This window comes from Lampetra fluviatilis, unplaced genomic scaffold (genome assembly GCF_964198595.1).
Source record: "Lampetra fluviatilis unplaced genomic scaffold, kcLamFluv1.1 SCAFFOLD_140, whole genome shotgun sequence".
In the NCBI taxonomy this organism is placed as follows: domain Eukaryota; kingdom Metazoa; phylum Chordata; class Hyperoartia; order Petromyzontiformes; family Petromyzontidae; genus Lampetra; species Lampetra fluviatilis.
This window is the reverse complement of record NW_027620713.1, coordinates 239561-257500: the sequence shown is the minus strand read 5'-3', so window position 1 is coordinate 257500 and position 17940 is coordinate 239561. Positions and strand designations below refer to the sequence as shown.

Below are 17940 nucleotides of genomic sequence, written 5' to 3'. Positions count from 1 at the left end.
CTTTTGTTATGTAGAGGTGGTACGGCTGAAATCGCTGCCAGGAAATGAGTCTTTGTTGTGTAGAATGGTTGACTGAGCCTATTGTTATGTAGAGGTGGTGCGGCTGAAATCGCTGCCAGGAAATGAGTCTTTGTTGTGTAGAATGGTTGACTGAGCCTTTTGTTATGTAGAGGTGGTACGGCTGAAATCGCTGCCAGGAAATGAGTCTTTGTTGTGTGGAATGGTTGACTGAGCCTTTTGTTATGTAGAGGTGGTACGGCTGAAATCGCTGCCAGGAAATGAGTCTTTGTTGTGTAGAATGGTTGACTGAGCCTATTGTTATGTAGAGGTGGTGCGGCTGAAATCGCTGCCAGGAAATGAGTCTTTGTTGTGTAGAATGGTTGACTGAGCCTTTTGTTATGTAGAGGTGATGCGGCTGAAATCGCTGCCAGGAAATGAGTCTTTGTTGTGTAGAATGGTTGACTGAGCCTATTGTTATGTAGAGGTGGTGCGGCTGAAATCGCTGCCAGGAAATGAGTCTTTGTTGTGTGGAATGGTTGACTGAGCCTATTGTTATGTAGAGGTGGTGCGGCTGTAATCGCTGACGGGAAATGAGTCTTTGTTGTGTAGAATGGTTGACTGAGCCTATTGTTATGTAGAGGTGGTGCGGCTGAAATCGCTGCCAGGAAATGAGTCTTTGTTGTGTAGAATGGTTGACTGAGCCTATTGTTATGTAGAGGTGGTGCGGCTGAAATCGCTGACGGGAAATGAGTCTTTGTTGTGTAGAATGGTTGACTGAGCCTATTGTTATGTAGAGGTGGTACGGCTGAAATCGCTGCCAGGAAATGAGTCTTTGTTGTGTAGAATGGTTGACTAAGCCTATTGTTATGTAGAGGTGGTGCGGCTGAAATCGCTGACGGGAAATGAGTCTTTGTTGTGTAGAATGGTTGACTGAGCCTTTTGTTATGTAGAGGTGGTACGGCTGAAATCGCTGCCAGGAAATGAGTCTTTGTTGTGTAGAATGGTTGACTGAGCCTATTGTTATGTAGAGGTGGTGCGGCTGAAATCGCTGCCAGGAAATGAGTCTTTGTTGTGTGGAATGGTTGACTGAGCCTATTGTTATGTAGAGGTGGAGCGGCTGAAATCGCTGCCAGGAAATGAGTGTTGTGTAGAATGGTTGACTGACCCTATTGTTATGTAGAGGTGGTGCGGCTGAAATCGCTGCCAGGAAATGAGTCTTTGTTGTGTAGAATGGTTGACTGAGCCTATTGTTATGTAGAGGTGGTGCGGCTGAAATCGCTGCCAGGAAATGAGTGTTGTGTAGAATGGTTGACTGAGCCTATTGTTATGTAGAGGTGGTGCGGCTGAAATCGCTGCCAGGAAATGAGTCTTTGTTGTGTGGAATCGTTGACTGAGCCTTTTGTTATGTAGAGGTGGTGCCGCTGAAATCGCTGACGGGAAATGAGTCTTTGTTGTGTGTAAATGGGACTGAGCCTTTTGTTATGTAGAGGTGGTGCGGCTGAAATCGCAGCTAGGAAATGAGTCTTTGTTGTGTAGAATGGTTGACTAAGACTATTGTTATGTAGAGGTGGTGCGGCTGAAATCGCTGCAGAGGTGGGACAAAGTCATTGTTATGCAAGTCCAAGTCGAGTTGCAAGTCATCAAATTCATGACTCGAGTCTGACTCGAGTCCAAGTCACATGACTCGAGTCCACACCTCTGAATCGCTGCCAGGAAATGAGTCTTTGTTGTGTAGAATGGTTGACTGAGCCTTTTGTTATGTAGAGGTGGTGAGGCTGAAATCGCTGTTAAGTTCATCATCGCTTGCAGCTGTGGTGGCAATCGTCCCCTTCCTGATGTCGAGGGGAAATGATGTGGTGGTGATGGTGGTGGTGTTGTGGTGGTGATGGTGGTGGTGGTGATGTGGTGGTGTTGTGGTGATGTGGTGGTGATGTGGTGGTGTTGTTGTGGTGATGTGGTGGTGATGTGGTGGTGTTGTTGTGGTGATGTGGTGGGTGGTGTTGTGGTGATGTGGTGGTGATGTGGTGGTGATGTTGTGGTGGTGTTGTGGTGATGTGGTGGTGATGGTGGCGGTGTTGTGGTGGTGATGTGGTGGTGATGTTGTGGTGATGTGGTGGTGATGGTGGTGGTGATGTGGTGGTGATGGTGGTGATGTGGTGGTGTTGTGGTGGTGATGTGGTGGTGATGTGGTGGTGATGTTGTGGTGATGTGGTGGTGATGATGTGGTGGTGATGTGGTGGTGATGTGGTGGTGATGTGGTGGTGTTGTGGTGGTGATGTGGTGATGTTGTGGTGATGATGTGGTGGTGATGTGGTGGTGATGTGGTGGTGTTGTGTGGTGATGTGGTGATGTTGTGGTGATGATGTGGTGATGTGGTGGTGTTGTTGTGGTGATGTGGTGGTGATGTGGTGGTGATGTGGTGGTGGTGATGTGGTGATGTGGTGGTGATGTGGTGGTGTTGTTGTGGTGATGTGGTGGTGATGTGGTGGTGTTGTGGTGGTGATGTGGTGGTGACGTGGTGGTGATGTGGTGGTGACGTGGTGGTGATGTGGTGGTGATGTGGTGGTGATATTGTGGTGGTGATGTGGTGATGTGGTGGTGATGTGGTGGTGGTGTTGTGGTGATGTGGTGGTGATGGTGGTGGTGGTGATGTGGTGATGTTGTGGTGATGTGGTGCTGATGTGGTGGTGGTGTTGTGGTGATGTGGTGGTGATGTTGTGGTGATGTGGTGGTGATGTGGTGGTGATGTTGTGGTGATGTGGTGCTGATGTGGTGGTGGTGTTGTGGTGATGTGGTGGTGATGTTGTGGTGATGTGGTGGTGATGTGTTGGTGATGTTGTGGTGATGTGGTGGTGACGTGGTGGTGATGTTGTGGTGATGTTGTGGTGATGTGGTGGTGATGTTGTGGTGATGTGGTGGTGACGTGGTGGTGATGTGGTGGTGATGTGGTGGTGATGTGGTGATGTGGTGGTGATGTGGTGGTGATGTTGTGGTGATGTGGTGGTGATGTTGTGGTGATGTGGTGGTGACGTGGTGGTGATGTTGTGGTGATGTTGTGGTGATGTGGTGGTGATGTTGTGGTGATGTGGTGGTGATGTTGTGGTGATGTGGTGGTGACGTGGTGGTGATGTGGTGGTGATGTGGTGGTGATGTGGTGATGTGGTGGTGATGTTGTGGTGATGTGGTGGTGATGTTGTGGTGATGTGGTGGTGATGTGGTGGTGATGTGGTGGTGATGTTGTGGTGATGTGGTGATGTGGTGGTGATGTTGTGGTGGTGTTGTGGTGTTGTGGTGGTGATGTGGTGGTGATGTTGTGGTGATGTGGTGGTGATGTGGTGGTGATGTGGTGGTGATGTGGTGGTGATGTGGTGGTGTGTGGTGTTGTGGTGTTGTGGTGTGGTGTGGTGGTGGTGTGTTGTGGTGATGTGGTGGTGTGTGGTGGTGTTGTGGTGGTGATGTGGTGGTGATGTGGTGGTGATGTGGTGGTGATGTGGTGGTGATGTGGTGGTGATGTGGTGGTGATGTGGTGGTGTTGTGGTGGTGATGTGGTGGTGTGGTGGTGATGTGGTGGTGTTGGTGGGTGTGTGGTGGTGTGTGGTGGTGGTGTGGTGATGTGGTGGTGATGTGGTGGTGTGTGGTGGTGATGTGGGGTGATGTGGTGGTGATGTGGTGGTGATGTGGTGGTGTGGGGTGGTGTTGGTGGTGATGTGGTGGTGATGTGGTGGTGATGTGGTGGTGATGTGGTGGTGTGTGGTGATGTGGTGGGGTGTGGTGGTGGTGTGGTGGTGTGGTGGGTGTGTGGTGGTGTTGGTGGTGTGTGGGGTGATGTGGTGGTGATGGTGGTGATGTGGTGGTGATGTGGTGGTGATGTGTGTGATGTGGTGGTGATGTGGTGGTGATGTGGTGGTGAAGTGGTGGTGACGTGGTGGTGACGTGGTGGTGACGTGGTGGTGACGTGGTGGTGACGTTGTGGTGATGTGGTGACGTGGTGGTGACGTGGTGGTGACGTGGTGGTGATGTGGTGGTGATGTGGTGGTGATGTTGTGGTGACGTGGTGGTGACGTGGTGGTGATGTGGTGGTGATGTGGTGGTGATGTGGTGGTGATGTCTGTAGTGTTGTTGTGGTGATGTCTGTAGTGTTGTTGTTGTGGTGATGTCTGTAGTGTTGTTGTTGTTGTTGTGGTGATGTCTGTAGTGTTGGTGCTGTTGTTGTGGTGATGTCTGTAGTGTTGTTGTTGTTGTGATGTCTGTGGTGTTGTTGGTGTTGTTGTTGTGATGTCTGTAGTGTTGTTGTTGTTGTGGTGATGTCTGTAGTGTTGTTGTTGTTGTGGTGATGTCTGTAGTGTTGTTGTTGTTGTTGTGGTGATGTCTGTCGTGTTGTTGTTGTTGTTGTGGTGATGTCTGTCGTGTTGTTGTTGTTGTTGTTGTGATGTCTGTAGTGTTGTTGTTGTTGTGGTGATGTCTGTAGTGTTGTTGTTGTTGTGGTGATGTCTGTAGTGTTGGTGTTGTTGTTGTGGTGATGTCTGTAGTGTTGTTGTTGTTGTAGTTGTGGTGATGTCTGTAGTGTTGTTGTTGTTGTGTTGTTGTTGTTGTGGTGATGTCTGTAGTTTTGTTGTTGTTGTTGTTGTGGTGTTGTTGTTGTTGTGGTGATGTCTGTAGTGTTGTTGTTGTTGTGTTGTTGTGGTGGTGATGTCTGTAGCCATTCTCTTTGTTTCTGTTGATCGATTGCAGAGTTGAAGTCACGGACCGGGTCACGTGCGGTGATCGTTGAGCACTGCGTGTGACTGCTGGCGGACGTGGCACTTCCGCAGATTTCTAACGAGGCACTTCCATGGATTTTTTTTTTCGTGAGGAACTTCCGCGGATTTCTACGTTGGAATTGACGAGGATTTGTACGAGGAACTTCCGCGGATTTTTATTAAAAACTTTCCAGGATATATTTTTTTTCATGAGGAACTTCCGCGGATTTCTACATGGATTTCAACAGGATTTGTGCAAGGAATTTCCCCGGATTTCTAAGTAGAACTTTCCAGAATGTGTGTTTTTCATGAGGAACTTCCGCGGATTTTTACATGGGATTTCAACAGGATTTGTACGAGGAACTTCCGCGGATTTTTATGAAAAACTTTCCAGGATATATTATTTTTCATGAGGAACTTCCACGGATTTCTACATGGGATTTCACCAGGATTTGTACGAGGAACTTCCGCGGATTTTTATGAAAAACTTTCCAGGATATATTTTTTTTCATGAGGAACTTCCACGGATTTCTACATGGGATTTCACCAGAATTTGTACGAGGAACTTCCGCGGATTTTTATGAAAAACTTTCCAGAATGTGTGTTTTTCATGAGGAACTTCCGCGGATTTTTACGTGGAATTGACCAGGATTTGTACAAGGAACTTCCCCGGATGTCTTCGTAGAACTTTCCAGAACTTTATTTTTCATGAGGAACTTCCGCGGATTTCTACGTTGGAATTGACCAGGATTTGTACAAGGAACTTCCACGGATTTCTATGTTGAATTGACCAAGATTTGTACAAGGAACTTCTACGGATTTCTTATAAGAACTTTCCAGGAATGTGTTTTTATTTTCATGAGGAACTTCCACGGATTTCTACGTGAAATTGACCAGGATTCGTACGAGGAACTTCCCCGGATTTTTATGAGGCACTTCTCAGCATTTTTTTATGAGGAACTTTCCAGAACTTCTTTGAGAAATTTTCTGGGATTTTTGTTTTGAACTGACCACGATTTGTACGAGGGAGTGAGTCTGTGGGTCTCTGTGTGAGTGGGTCTCTGTGTGAGTGAGTCTGTGGGTCTCTGTGTGAGTGAGTCTGTGGGTCTCTGTGTGTGTGAGTCTCTGTGTGAGTGAGTCTGTGGGTCTTTGTGTGAGTGAGTCTGTGGGTCTCTGTGTGAGTGGGTCTCTGTGTGAGTGGGTCTGTGGGTCTCTGTGTGAGTGAGTCTGTGGGTCTCTGTGTGAGTGAGTCTGTGGGTCTCTGTGTGAGTGGGTCTCTGTGTGAGTGAGTCTGTGGGTCTCTGTGTGAGTGAGTCTGTGGGTCTCTGTGTGAGTGAGTCTGTGGGTCTCTGTGTGAGTGAGTCTGTGGGTCTCTGTGTGAGTGAGTCTCTGTGTGAGTGAGTCTCTGTGTGAGTCCTATCCTCTATGCAGTATCAGACTCACAGCCTTCTTGCCTGGTCTGTCACCATGGTGATGCAAATGCCGTCACTGTGGCAACCAAAGGGTACCGTTGCCAAGACAACGGAGGAGCGGCTACGTCGAAAAACGCCGTCACCAGGGCAACCCAAGGGGTACCGTTGCCGAGGCAACGGAGGAACGGTTACCTTGGCAACGGCAACCGTGTCATCACGGCAACTAAGGGACCATTGCCAAGGCAACGGAGGAACAGTCACCTTGGCAACAAAAACACTGCCACCTGGCAACCAAGGAGACCACCGCGGTTGCCAAGGCGATGGAGAGGGCCGTCGCCCTGACGATGGGAACCCGATTGCCATGGCAACCGAGTGAACCTTGACCAGTACAACAAGTGGGGACCGTTGCCGGGGCAGCCGAGGTCAAGCTTGTCGCCATGGCAACCGAGGGACCCGTGTCCTATGCAAAGCGTTGCCATGGCACCCGTCAATGGACCAATGGGGGGGGGGGGGGGGGTGCCACGTCACGAGGTGGTGATGTCACAGGAAGTGATGTCACAGGAAGTGATGTCGCAATCAGCGATTATGGATTTTGCGGTTGCCTGTAAGTTGCTAAGCAGATTATCTTTCTCTCCCAGCGTCTCTCAGTGTCTCCCAGTGTCTCCCAGTGTCTCTCCCAGCGTCTCTCAGTGTCTCCCCCAGTGTCTCCCCCAGTGTCTCTCCCAGCGTCTCTCAGTGTCTCCCCCAGTGTCTCCCCCAGTGTCTCCCCCAGTGTCTCCCCCAGTGTCTCCCAGTGTCTCCCAGTGTCTCCCCCAGTGTCTCTCAGTGTCACAGTGTCTCCCCCAGTCTCTCCCAGCGTCTCTCAGTGTCACAGTGTCTCCCCCAGTGTCTCCCCCAGTGTCTCCCCCAGTGTCTCCCCCAGTGTCTCCCAGTGTCTCAGTGTCTCCCCCAGTGTCTCTCAGTGTCTCCCAGTGTCTCCCAGTGTCTCCCAGTGTCTCCCCTAGTGTCTCCCAGTGTCTCCCCCAGTGTCTCCCCCAGTGTCTCCCAGTGTCTCAGTGTCTCCCCCAGTGTCTCTCAGTGTCTCCCAGTGTCTCCCAGTGTCTCCCAGTGTCTCCCAGTGTATCTCCCAGTGTCTCCCAGTGTCTCAGTGTCTCCCCCAGTGTCTCTCAGTGTCTCCCAGTGTCTCCCAGTGTCTCCCAGTGTCTCCCCCAGTGTCTCCCAGTGTCTCCCCCAGTGTCTCCCCCAGTGTCTCCCAGTGTCTCAGTGTCTCCCCAGTGTCTCTCAGTGTCTCCCAGTGTCTCCCAGTGTCTCCCCCAGTGTCTCCAGTGTCTCTCCCAGTGTCTCTCAGTGTCTCCCCCAGTGTCTCCCCCAGTGTCTCCCAGTGTCTCCCAGTGTCTCCCCCAGTGTCTCCTCCAGTGTCTCCCCCAGTGTCTCCCAGTGTCTCCCCCAGTGTCTCTCAGTGTCTCCCAGTATCTCCCCCAGTGTCTCCCAGTGTCTCTCAGTGTCTCCCAGTGTCTCCCCCAGTGTCTCTCAGTGTCTCCCAGTGTCTCTCAGTGTCTCCCCCAGTGTCTCTCAGTGTCTCTCAGTGTCTCCCAGTGTCTCCCAGTGTCTCCCCCAGTGTCTCTCAGTGTCTCTCAGTGTCTCCCAGTGTCTCCCCCAGTGTCTCCCAGTGTCTCCCCCAGTGTCTCCCAGTGTCTCTCAGTGTCTCCCAGTGTCTCTCAGTGTCTCCCAGTGTCTCCCCCAGTGTCTCCCAGTGTCTCCCCCAGTGTCTCCCAGTGTCTCCCAGTGTCTCCCCCAGTGTCTCCCCCAGTGTCTCCCCCAGTGTCTCCCAGTGTCACAGTGTCTCCCCGTGTCTCTCCCAGTGTCTCCCCATTGTCTCCCCGTGTCTCCCCCAGTGTCTCCCAGTGTCCCCCAGTGTCTCCCCGTGTCTCCCCCAGTGTCTCTCAGTGTCTCCCAGTGTCTCCCAGTGTCTCCCCGTGTCTCCCCCAGTGTCTCCCAGTGTCTCCCCGTGTCTCCCCCAGTGTCTCCCAGTGTCCCCCAGTGTCTCCCCCAGTGTCCCCCAGTGTCTCCCAGTGTCTCCCAGTGTCTCCCCGTGTCTCCCCCAGTGTCTCCCAGTGTCTCCCAGTGTCTCCCCGTGTCTCCCCCAGTGTCTCCCAGTGCCCCCCATTGTCTCCCCCAGTGTCTCCCAGTGTCTCCCAGTGTCTCTCCCAGTGTCTCTCCCAGTGTCTCCCAGTGTCCTCCCCGTGTCTCCCCCAGTGTCTCCCAGTGTCTCCCCGTGTCTCCCCCAGTGTCTCCCAGTGTCCCCCAGTGTCTCTCCCAGTGTCTCCCAGTGTCTCCCAGTGTCTCCCCGTGTCTCCCCCAGTGTCTCCCAGTGTCTCCCCGTGTCTCCCCCAGTGTCTCCCAGTGTCCCCCAGTGTCTCCCCCAGTGTCTCCCAGTGTCTCCCAGTGTCTGCCCGTGTCTCCCCCAGTGTCTCCCCGTGTCTCCCCGTGTCTCCCCCAGTGTCTCCCAGTGTCTCCCCCAGTGTCTCCCAGTGTCTCCCAGTGTCTCCCCCAGTGTCTCCCAGTGTCTCCCCGTGTCTCCCCCAGTGTCTCCCAGTGTCTCCCAGTGTCTCCCCCAGTGTCTCCCAGTGTCTCCCAGTGTCTCCCCCAGTGTCTCCCAGTGTCTCCCCGTGTCTCCCCCAGTGTCTCCCAGTGTCTCCCAGTGTCCCCCAGTGTCTCCCAGTGTCTCCCCGTGTCTCCCCCAGTGTCTCCCAGTGTCTCCCCGTGTCTCCCCCAGTGTCCCCCAGTGTCTCCCCCAGTGTCTCCCAGTGTCTCCCAGTGTCCCCCAGTGTCTCCCAGTGTCTCCCCGTGTCTCCCCCAGTGTCTCCCAGTGTCCCCCAGTGTCTCCCAGTGTCTCCCAGTGTCCCCCAGTGTGTCCCAGTGTCTCCCAGTGTCCCCCAGTGTCTCCCAGTGTCTCCCCGTGTCTCCCCCAGTGTCTCCCAGTGTCCCCCAGTGTCTCCCAGTGTCTCCCAGTGTCCCCCAGTGTCTCCCCGTGTCTCCCCCAGTGTCTCCCAGTGTCTCCCAGTGTCCCCCAGTGTCTCCCAGTGTCTCTCAGTGTCTCCCCCAGTGTCTCCCAGTGTCCCCCAGTGTCTCCCAGTGTCTCCCAGTGTCCCCCAGTGTCTCCCCGTGTCTCCCCCAGTGTCTCCCAGTGTCCCCCAGTGTCTCCCAGTGTCTCCCAGTGTCCCCCAGTGTCTCCCAGTGTCTCCCAGTGTCCCCCAGTGTCTCCCAGTGTCTCCCCGTGTCTCCCCCAGTGTCTCCCAGTGTCCCCCAGTGTCTCCCAGTGTCTCCCAGTGTCCCCCAGTGTCTCCCCGTGTCTCCCCCAGTGTCTCCCAGTGTCTCCCAGTGTCCCCCAGTGTCTCCCAGTGTCTCTCAGTGTCTCCCCCAGTGTCTCCCAGTGTCCCCCAGTGTCTCCCAGTGTCTCCCAGTGTCCCCCAGTGTCTCCCCGTGTCTCCCCCAGTGTCTCCCAGTGTCCCCCAGTGTCTCCCAGTGTCTCCCAGTGTCCCCCAGTGTCTCCCAGTGTCTCCCAGTGTCCCCCAGTGTCTCCCAGTGTCTCCCCGTGTCTCCCCCAGTGTCTCCCAGTGTCCCCCAGTGTCTCCCAGTGTCTCCCAGTGTCCCCCAGTGTCTCCCCGTGTCTCCCCCAGTGTCTCCCAGTGTCTCCCAGTGTCCCCCAGTGTCTCCCAGTGTCTCTCAGTGTCTCCCCCAGTGTCTCCCAGTGTCCCCCAGTGTCTCCCAGTGTCTCCCAGTGTCCCCCAGTGTCTCCCCGTGTCTCCCCCATCGTCTCCCAGCGTCTCCCGACTATTTATTGAGTCTTTTATTTATATAAACCGGCTACCGGCGCTGTGGCACACACGGAGGGGGTGGGTGGCCAGCACCACGCCCGGCCGCCTTTGTCTCTCCTCAGTTGCTAGCGATGTTTAGCGGACACCACCGCCGCTACACCAGGTACTCATTTGAGGCTGAGTCGACCTAGGGGAGTAGTCGACACACCTGTACCCAAAAGACAAAGATCCCCCGTGTAGCCTTAGCAGACTGTAGGGGCAAGTGCTGCTAGCGAGTAGCACCAATGAAGGCTACCGGCACTGTGGCACACGAGGGGGGGGTGGCTACCAGCACCACGCCCGGCCGCCTTTGTCTCCCCAGTGGCGATGTTTACTACACAGCGCTACACCAGGTACTCATTTGAGGCTGAGTCGACCTAGGGGAGGCCCAGGACCGGTTCAGAGAATCGTCACTGGTGGTGTTGGCCGAGAGCGGGAATCGAACTCGGGTCGCCGGGTTCGTAGCGCAGCGTGGCGCTAACCACTACACCCACCGCTCCCCATACACACACACAGACACACACAGACACACACACACACATACACACACACAGACACACACACACACAGACACACACACAGATACACACACAGATACACACACTGACACAGACACACACACAGACACACACTGACACTGACACACACACAGACACACACACAGACACAGACACACACACTGACACAGACACACACACTGACACAGACACAGACACACACACAGATACACACACAGATACACACACTGACACAGACACACACACTGACACAGACACACACACAGACACACACTGACACTGACACACACACAGACACACACACAGACACACACACTGACACAGACACACACACTGACACAGACACACACAGACACGCAGAGACACATACACACGCACAGACACACACACTGACAGACAGACACACACTGACAGACAGACACACTGACACACTGACACACAGACATACACCCACATAAATACACGCACACACACATAAACACGTACACACACACACACATAAACACACCCACCCACGTACACACACACATACACACACGTACACACACATACACACACGTAAACACACGCACACATAAACACACGCACGTACACACACACATACACACACGTACACACACACATACACACACCCACATAAATACACACACACATACACACACATAAACATACACACACCCACATAAATACACGCACGCACACCCACATAAACACACATAAACACACACACGCACGTACACACACATACACACACACATACACACACGTACACACATACACACACGTACACACACACACGTACACACACACATACACACGTACACACACGTACACACACGTACACACACACATACACACACACACACGTACACACACACGTACACACACGTACACACACACACATACACACACACATACACACACACGTACACACACACACACACACGTACACACACGTACACACACGTACACACACACATACACACACGTACACACACACGTACACACACGTACACACACACACATACACACACACATACACACACGTACACACATACACACACGTACACACATACACACACGTACACACACACGTACACACACGTACACACACATACACACACACATACACACACGTACACACACGTACACACACGTACACACACACACACACGTACACACATACACACACGTACACACACGTACACACACACATACACACATACACACACGTACACACACGTACACACACACACACGTACACACACGACCACACACACACACGTACACACATACACACACGTACACACACACGTACATACACACACGTACACACACGTACACACACACGTACACACATACACACACATACACACACGTACACACGTACACACACGTACACACACACGTACACACACGTACACACACGTACACACATACACACACATACACACACACATACACACACGTACACACACATACACACACGTACACACACGTACACACACACACACGTACACACACACGTACACACACACACACGTACACACACACACACGTACACACACGACCACACACACACACGTACACACATACACACACGTACACACACACGTACACACACGTACACACACATAAACACACATACACACACACGTACACACATACACACACACGTACACACACGTACACACACGTACACACACACACGTACGCACACGACCACACACACGTACACACATACACACACACACGTACACACATGTACACACACACACGTACACACACGTACACACACGCACACACGTACACACACGTACACACATACACACACACATACACACACACACGACCACACATACACACACGTACACACGTACACACACACGTACACACACATACACACACATACACACACGTACACACACGTACACACATACACACACATACACACACACATACACACACGTACACACACATACACACACGTACACACACGTACACACACATACACACACGTACACACACACGTACACACACGTACACACACGTACACACACGTACACACACGTACACACACGTACACACACAAACACACGTACACACACGTACACACATACACACGTACACACACACATACACACACACACACGTACACACGTACACACACACGTACACACACGTACACACACGTACACACACGTACACACACGTACACACACGTACACACACAAACACACGTACACACACGTACACACATACACACGTACACACACGTACACACACACACAAACACACGTACACACACGTACACACACGTACACACACGTACACACACAAACACACGTACACACACGTACACACATACACACGTACACACACGTACACACACACACAAACACACGTACACACACGTACACACGTACACACACACGTACACACACGTACACACACACACGTACACACACGTACACACACACACGTACACACACGTACACACACGTACACACATTCACAAACACACGTACACACACTGAACCCCCACCTCGCGTGACGTCACCACGCTTTGTAAACCCCACCACTGATAAGCATGCGGGCACCCGCCTTGAAAATGTTACGGTTCTTATTAACGTTATGGTTTATAACGCCGCCGATTAATACAATTGTCATGATCACTATTGTCATCTAACTTATATTGTTATTAGTACTTCCATTGTTAGTAATTACATTGTTAGTACTTCCATTGTTAGTAATTACATTGTTAGTACTTCCATTGTTAGTACTTCCATTGTTAGTAATTCCATTGTTAGTAATTCCATTGTTAGTAATTCCATTGTTAGTACTTCCATTGTTAGTAATTCCATTGTTAGTACTTCCATTGTTAGTAATTCCATTGTTAGTACTTCCATTGTTAGTACTTCCATTGTTAGTAATTCCATTGTTAGTACTTCCATTGTTAGTACTTCCATTGTTAGTACTTCCATTGTTAGTAATTCCATTGTTAGTAATTCCATTGTTAGTACTTCCATTGTTAGTAATTCCATTGTTAGTACTTACATTGTTAGTAGTTCCATTGTTAGTACTTCCATTGTTAGTACGTCCATTGTTAGTAATTCCATTGTTAGTAATTCCATTGTTAGTACTTCCATTGTTAGTACTTCCATTGTTAGTACTTCCATTGTTAGTAATTCCATTGTTAGTAATTCCATTGTTAGTAATTCCATTGTTAGTACTTCCATTGTTAGTAATTCCATTGTTAGTAATTCCATTGTTAGTACTTCCATTGTTAGTAATTCCATTGTTAGTACTTCCATTGTTAGTACTTCCATTGTTAGTAATTCCATTGTTAGTACTTCCATTGTTAGTAATTCCATTGTTAGTACTTCCATTGTTAGTACTTCCATTGTTAGTAATTCCATTGTTAGTAATTCCATTGTTAGTACTTCCATTGTTAGTAATTCCATTGTTAGTAATTCCATTGTTAGTAATTCCATTGTTAGTACTTCCATTGTTAGTAATTCCATTGTTAGTAATTCCATTGTTAGTAATTCCATTGTTAGTGCTTCCATTGTTAGTAATTCCATTGTTAGTGCTTCCATTGTTAGTACTTCCGTTGTTAGTAATTCCATTGTTAGTACTTCCATTGTTAGTACTTCCATTGTTAGTGCTTCCATTGTTAGTACTTCCATTGTTAGTAATTCCATTGTTAGTACTTCCATTGTTAGTACTTCCATTGTTAGTGCTTCCATTGTTAGTACTTCCATTGTTAGTACTTCCGTTGTTAGTACTTCCATTGTTAGTACTTGTATTGTTAGTAATTCCATTGTTAGTAATTCCATTGTTAGTAATTCCATTGTTAGTACTTCCATTGTTAGTACTTCCATTGTTAGTGCTTCCATTGTTAGTAATTCCATTGTTAGTACTTCCATTGTTAGTACTTCCATTGTTAGTGCTTCCATTGTTAGTACTTCCATTGTTAGTACTTCCGTTGTTAGTACTTCCATTGTTAGTACTTGTATTGTTAGTAATTCCATTGTTAGTACTTCCATTGTTAGTGCTTCCATTGTTAGTACTTCCGTTGTTAGTAATTCCATTGTTAGTGCTTCCATTGTTAGTACTTGTATTGTTAGTAATTCCATTGTTAGTACTTCCATTGTTAGTAATTCCATTGTTAGTGCTTCCATTGTTAGTACTTCCGTTGTTAGTAATTACATTGTTAGTAATTCCATTGTTAGTGCTTCCATTGTTAGTACTTCCGTTGTTAGTAATTACATTGTTAGTAATTCCATTGTTAGTACTTCCATTGTTAGTACTTCCATTGTTAGTAATTCCATTGTTAGTACTTCCATTGTTAGTACTTCCATTGTTAGTACTTACATTGTTAGTACTTCCATTGTTAGTAATTCCATTGTTAGTAATTCCATTGTTAGTACTTCCATTGTTAGTACTTACATTGTTAGTACTTCCATTGTTAGTAATTCCATTGTTAGTACTTCCATTGTTAGTACTTCCATTGTTAGTACTTCCGTTGTTAGTGCTTCCATTGTTAGTACTTCCATTGTTAGTAATTCCATTATTAGTACTTCCATTGTTAGTACTTCCATTGTTAGTACTTACATTGTTAGTAATTCCATTGTTAGTAATTCCATTGTTAGTACTTCCATTGTTAGTACTTACATTGTTAGTACTTCCATTGTTAGTACTTCCATTGTTAGTAATTCCATTGTTAGTACTTCCATTGTTAGTAATTCCATTGTTAGTACTTCCATTGTTAGTACTTCCATTGTTAGTAATTCCATTGTTAGTAATTCCATTGTTAGTAATTCCATTGTTAGTACTTACATTGTTAGTAATTCCATTGTTAGTACTTCCCTTGTTAGTAATTCCATTGTTAGTAATTCCATTGTTAGTACTTCCATTGTTAGTAATTCCATTGTTAGTAATTCCATTGTTAGTAATTCCATTGTTAGTACTTACATTGTTAGTAATTCCATTGTTAGTACTTCCATTGTTAGTAATTCCATTGTTAGTAATTCCATTGTTAGTAATTCCATTGTTAGTACTTCCATTGTTAGTACTTACATTGTTAGTACTTCCATTGTTAGCAATTCCATTGTTAGTACTTCCATTGTTAGTAATTCCATTGTTAGTACTTCCATTGTTAGTAATTCCATTGTTAGTACTTCCATTGTTAGTAATTCCATTGTTAGTAATTCCATTGTTAGTAATTCCATTGTTAGTACTTACATTGTTAGTAATTCCATTGTTAGTACTTCCCTTGTTAGTAATTCCATTGTTAGTACTTCCATTGTTAGTACTTCCATTGTTAGTACTTACATTGTTAGTAATTCCATTGTTAGTACTTCCATTGTTAGTAATTCCATTGTTAGTAATTCCATTGTTAGTACTTACATTGTTAGTAATTCCATTGTTAGTACTTACATTGTTAGTAATTCCATTGTTAGTACTTACATTGTTAGTAATTCCATTGTTAGTACTTCCCTTGTTAGTAATTCCATTGTTAGTACTTCCATTGTTAGTACTTCCATTGTTAGTACTTCCATTGTTAGTAATTCCATTGTTAGTACTTCCATTGTTAGTGCTTCCATTGTTAGTACTCCCATTGTTAGTAATTCCATTGTTAGTAATTCCATTGTTAGTACTTCCATTGTTAGTACTTCCATTGTTAGTAATTCCATTGTTAGTAATTCCATTGTTAGTGCTTCCATTGTTAGTAATTCCATTGTTAGTGCTTCCATTGTTAGTAATTCCATTGTTAGTAATTCCATTGTTAGTACTTCCATTGTTAGTAATTCCATTGTTAGTAATTCCATTGTTAGTACTTCCATTGTTAGTACTCCCATTGTTAGTAATTCCATTGTTAGTAATTCCATTGTTAGTAATTCCATTGTTAGTACTCCCATTGTTAGTAATTCCATTGTTAGTAATTCCATTGTTAGTAATTCCATTGTTAGTACTCCCATTGTTAGTACTTCCATTGTTAGTAATTCCATTGTTAGTAATTCCATTGTTAGTAATTCCATTGTTAGTACTCCCATTGTTAGTACTTCCATTGTTAGTAATTCCATTGTTAGTACTTCCATTGTTAGTAATTCCATTGTTAGTAATTCCATTGTTAGTGCTTCCATTGTTAGTACTCCCATTGTTAGTAATTCCATTGTTAGTACTTCCATTGTTAGTACTTCCATTGTTAGTACTTCCATTGTTAGTACTTCCGTTGTTAGTAATTACATTGTTAGTAATTCCATTGTTAGTACTTCCATTGTTAGTACTTCCATTGTTAGTACTTCCATTGTTAGTACTTCCATTGTTAGTACTTCCATTGTTAGTACTTCCATTGTTAGTACTTCCATTGTTAGTAATTCCATTGTTAGTACTTCCATTGTTAGTACTTCCATTGTTAGTACTTCCATTGTTAGTACTTCCATTGTTAGTAATTCCATTGTTAGTACTTCCGTTGTTAGTACTTCCATTGTTAGTACTTCCGTTGTTAGTACTTCCATTGTTAGTACTTCCATTGTTAGTACTTCCATTGTTAGTAATTCCATTGTTAGTACTTCCATTGTTAGTAATTCCATTGTTAGTAATTCCATTGTTAGTACTTCCATTGTTAGTACTCCCATTGTTAGTAATTCCATTGTTAGTACTTCCATTGTTAGTACTTCCATTGTTAGTACTTCCATTGTTAGTACTTCCATTGTTAGTACTTCCATTGTTAGTACTTCCATTGTTAGTAATTCCATTGTTAGTACTTCCATTGTTAGCATTTCCATTGTTAGTACTTCCATTGTTAGTACTATTGATATTAGTACTATTAGTACTATTTTATTAATACTATTTTTATTTTTGCTATTACTTGCTATGAGTACTATTGATATTAGTACTACTGTTATTATTACTATTATTAATAATATTGCTATTAATACTATTATTACTACTATTATTAATACTGTTATTGTTATTAATACCATTGTTATTGCTATTGTTATTATTAATACTATTATTAATACTATTATTAATACTGTTATTTTTATTAATACTATTATTGTTATTAATACTATTATTGTTATTTTTACTATTAGTAATACTATTATCGTTATTAATATTAGTATTAATACTATTATGATTAATACTATTATTGTTATTAATACTATTATTGTTATTAATACTATTATTGTTATTAATACTATTATTGTTATTTTTACTATTAGTAATACTATTATCGTTATTAATATTAGTATTAATACTATTATGATTAATACTATTATTAATACTATTATTTTTATTAATAATACTATTATGATTAATACTATTATTAATACTATTATTGTTATTAATACTATTATTGTTATTAATACTATTATTGTTATTAATACTATTATTGTTATTAATA

General features: G+C 46.2%; 1 protein-coding gene across 1 annotated transcript in view; it reads left to right on the top strand.

The window, feature by feature from the left end:
• Positions 1-9996, top strand: part of LOC144954295 (uncharacterized) — a 12815-nt gene extending 2819 nt beyond the window's left edge. Inside the window, exons 2-3 of the mRNA XM_078884817.1 lie at positions 4732-7984; positions 9976-9996. Coding sequence (XP_078740943.1) covers positions 6614-7984; positions 9976-9996 — 1392 coding nt within the window. The 5' untranslated portion in view covers positions 4732-6613. The remainder of the gene's footprint in view (positions 1-4731; positions 7985-9975) is intronic.
• The last annotated feature ends 7944 nt before the right edge of the window (positions 9997-17940 follow it).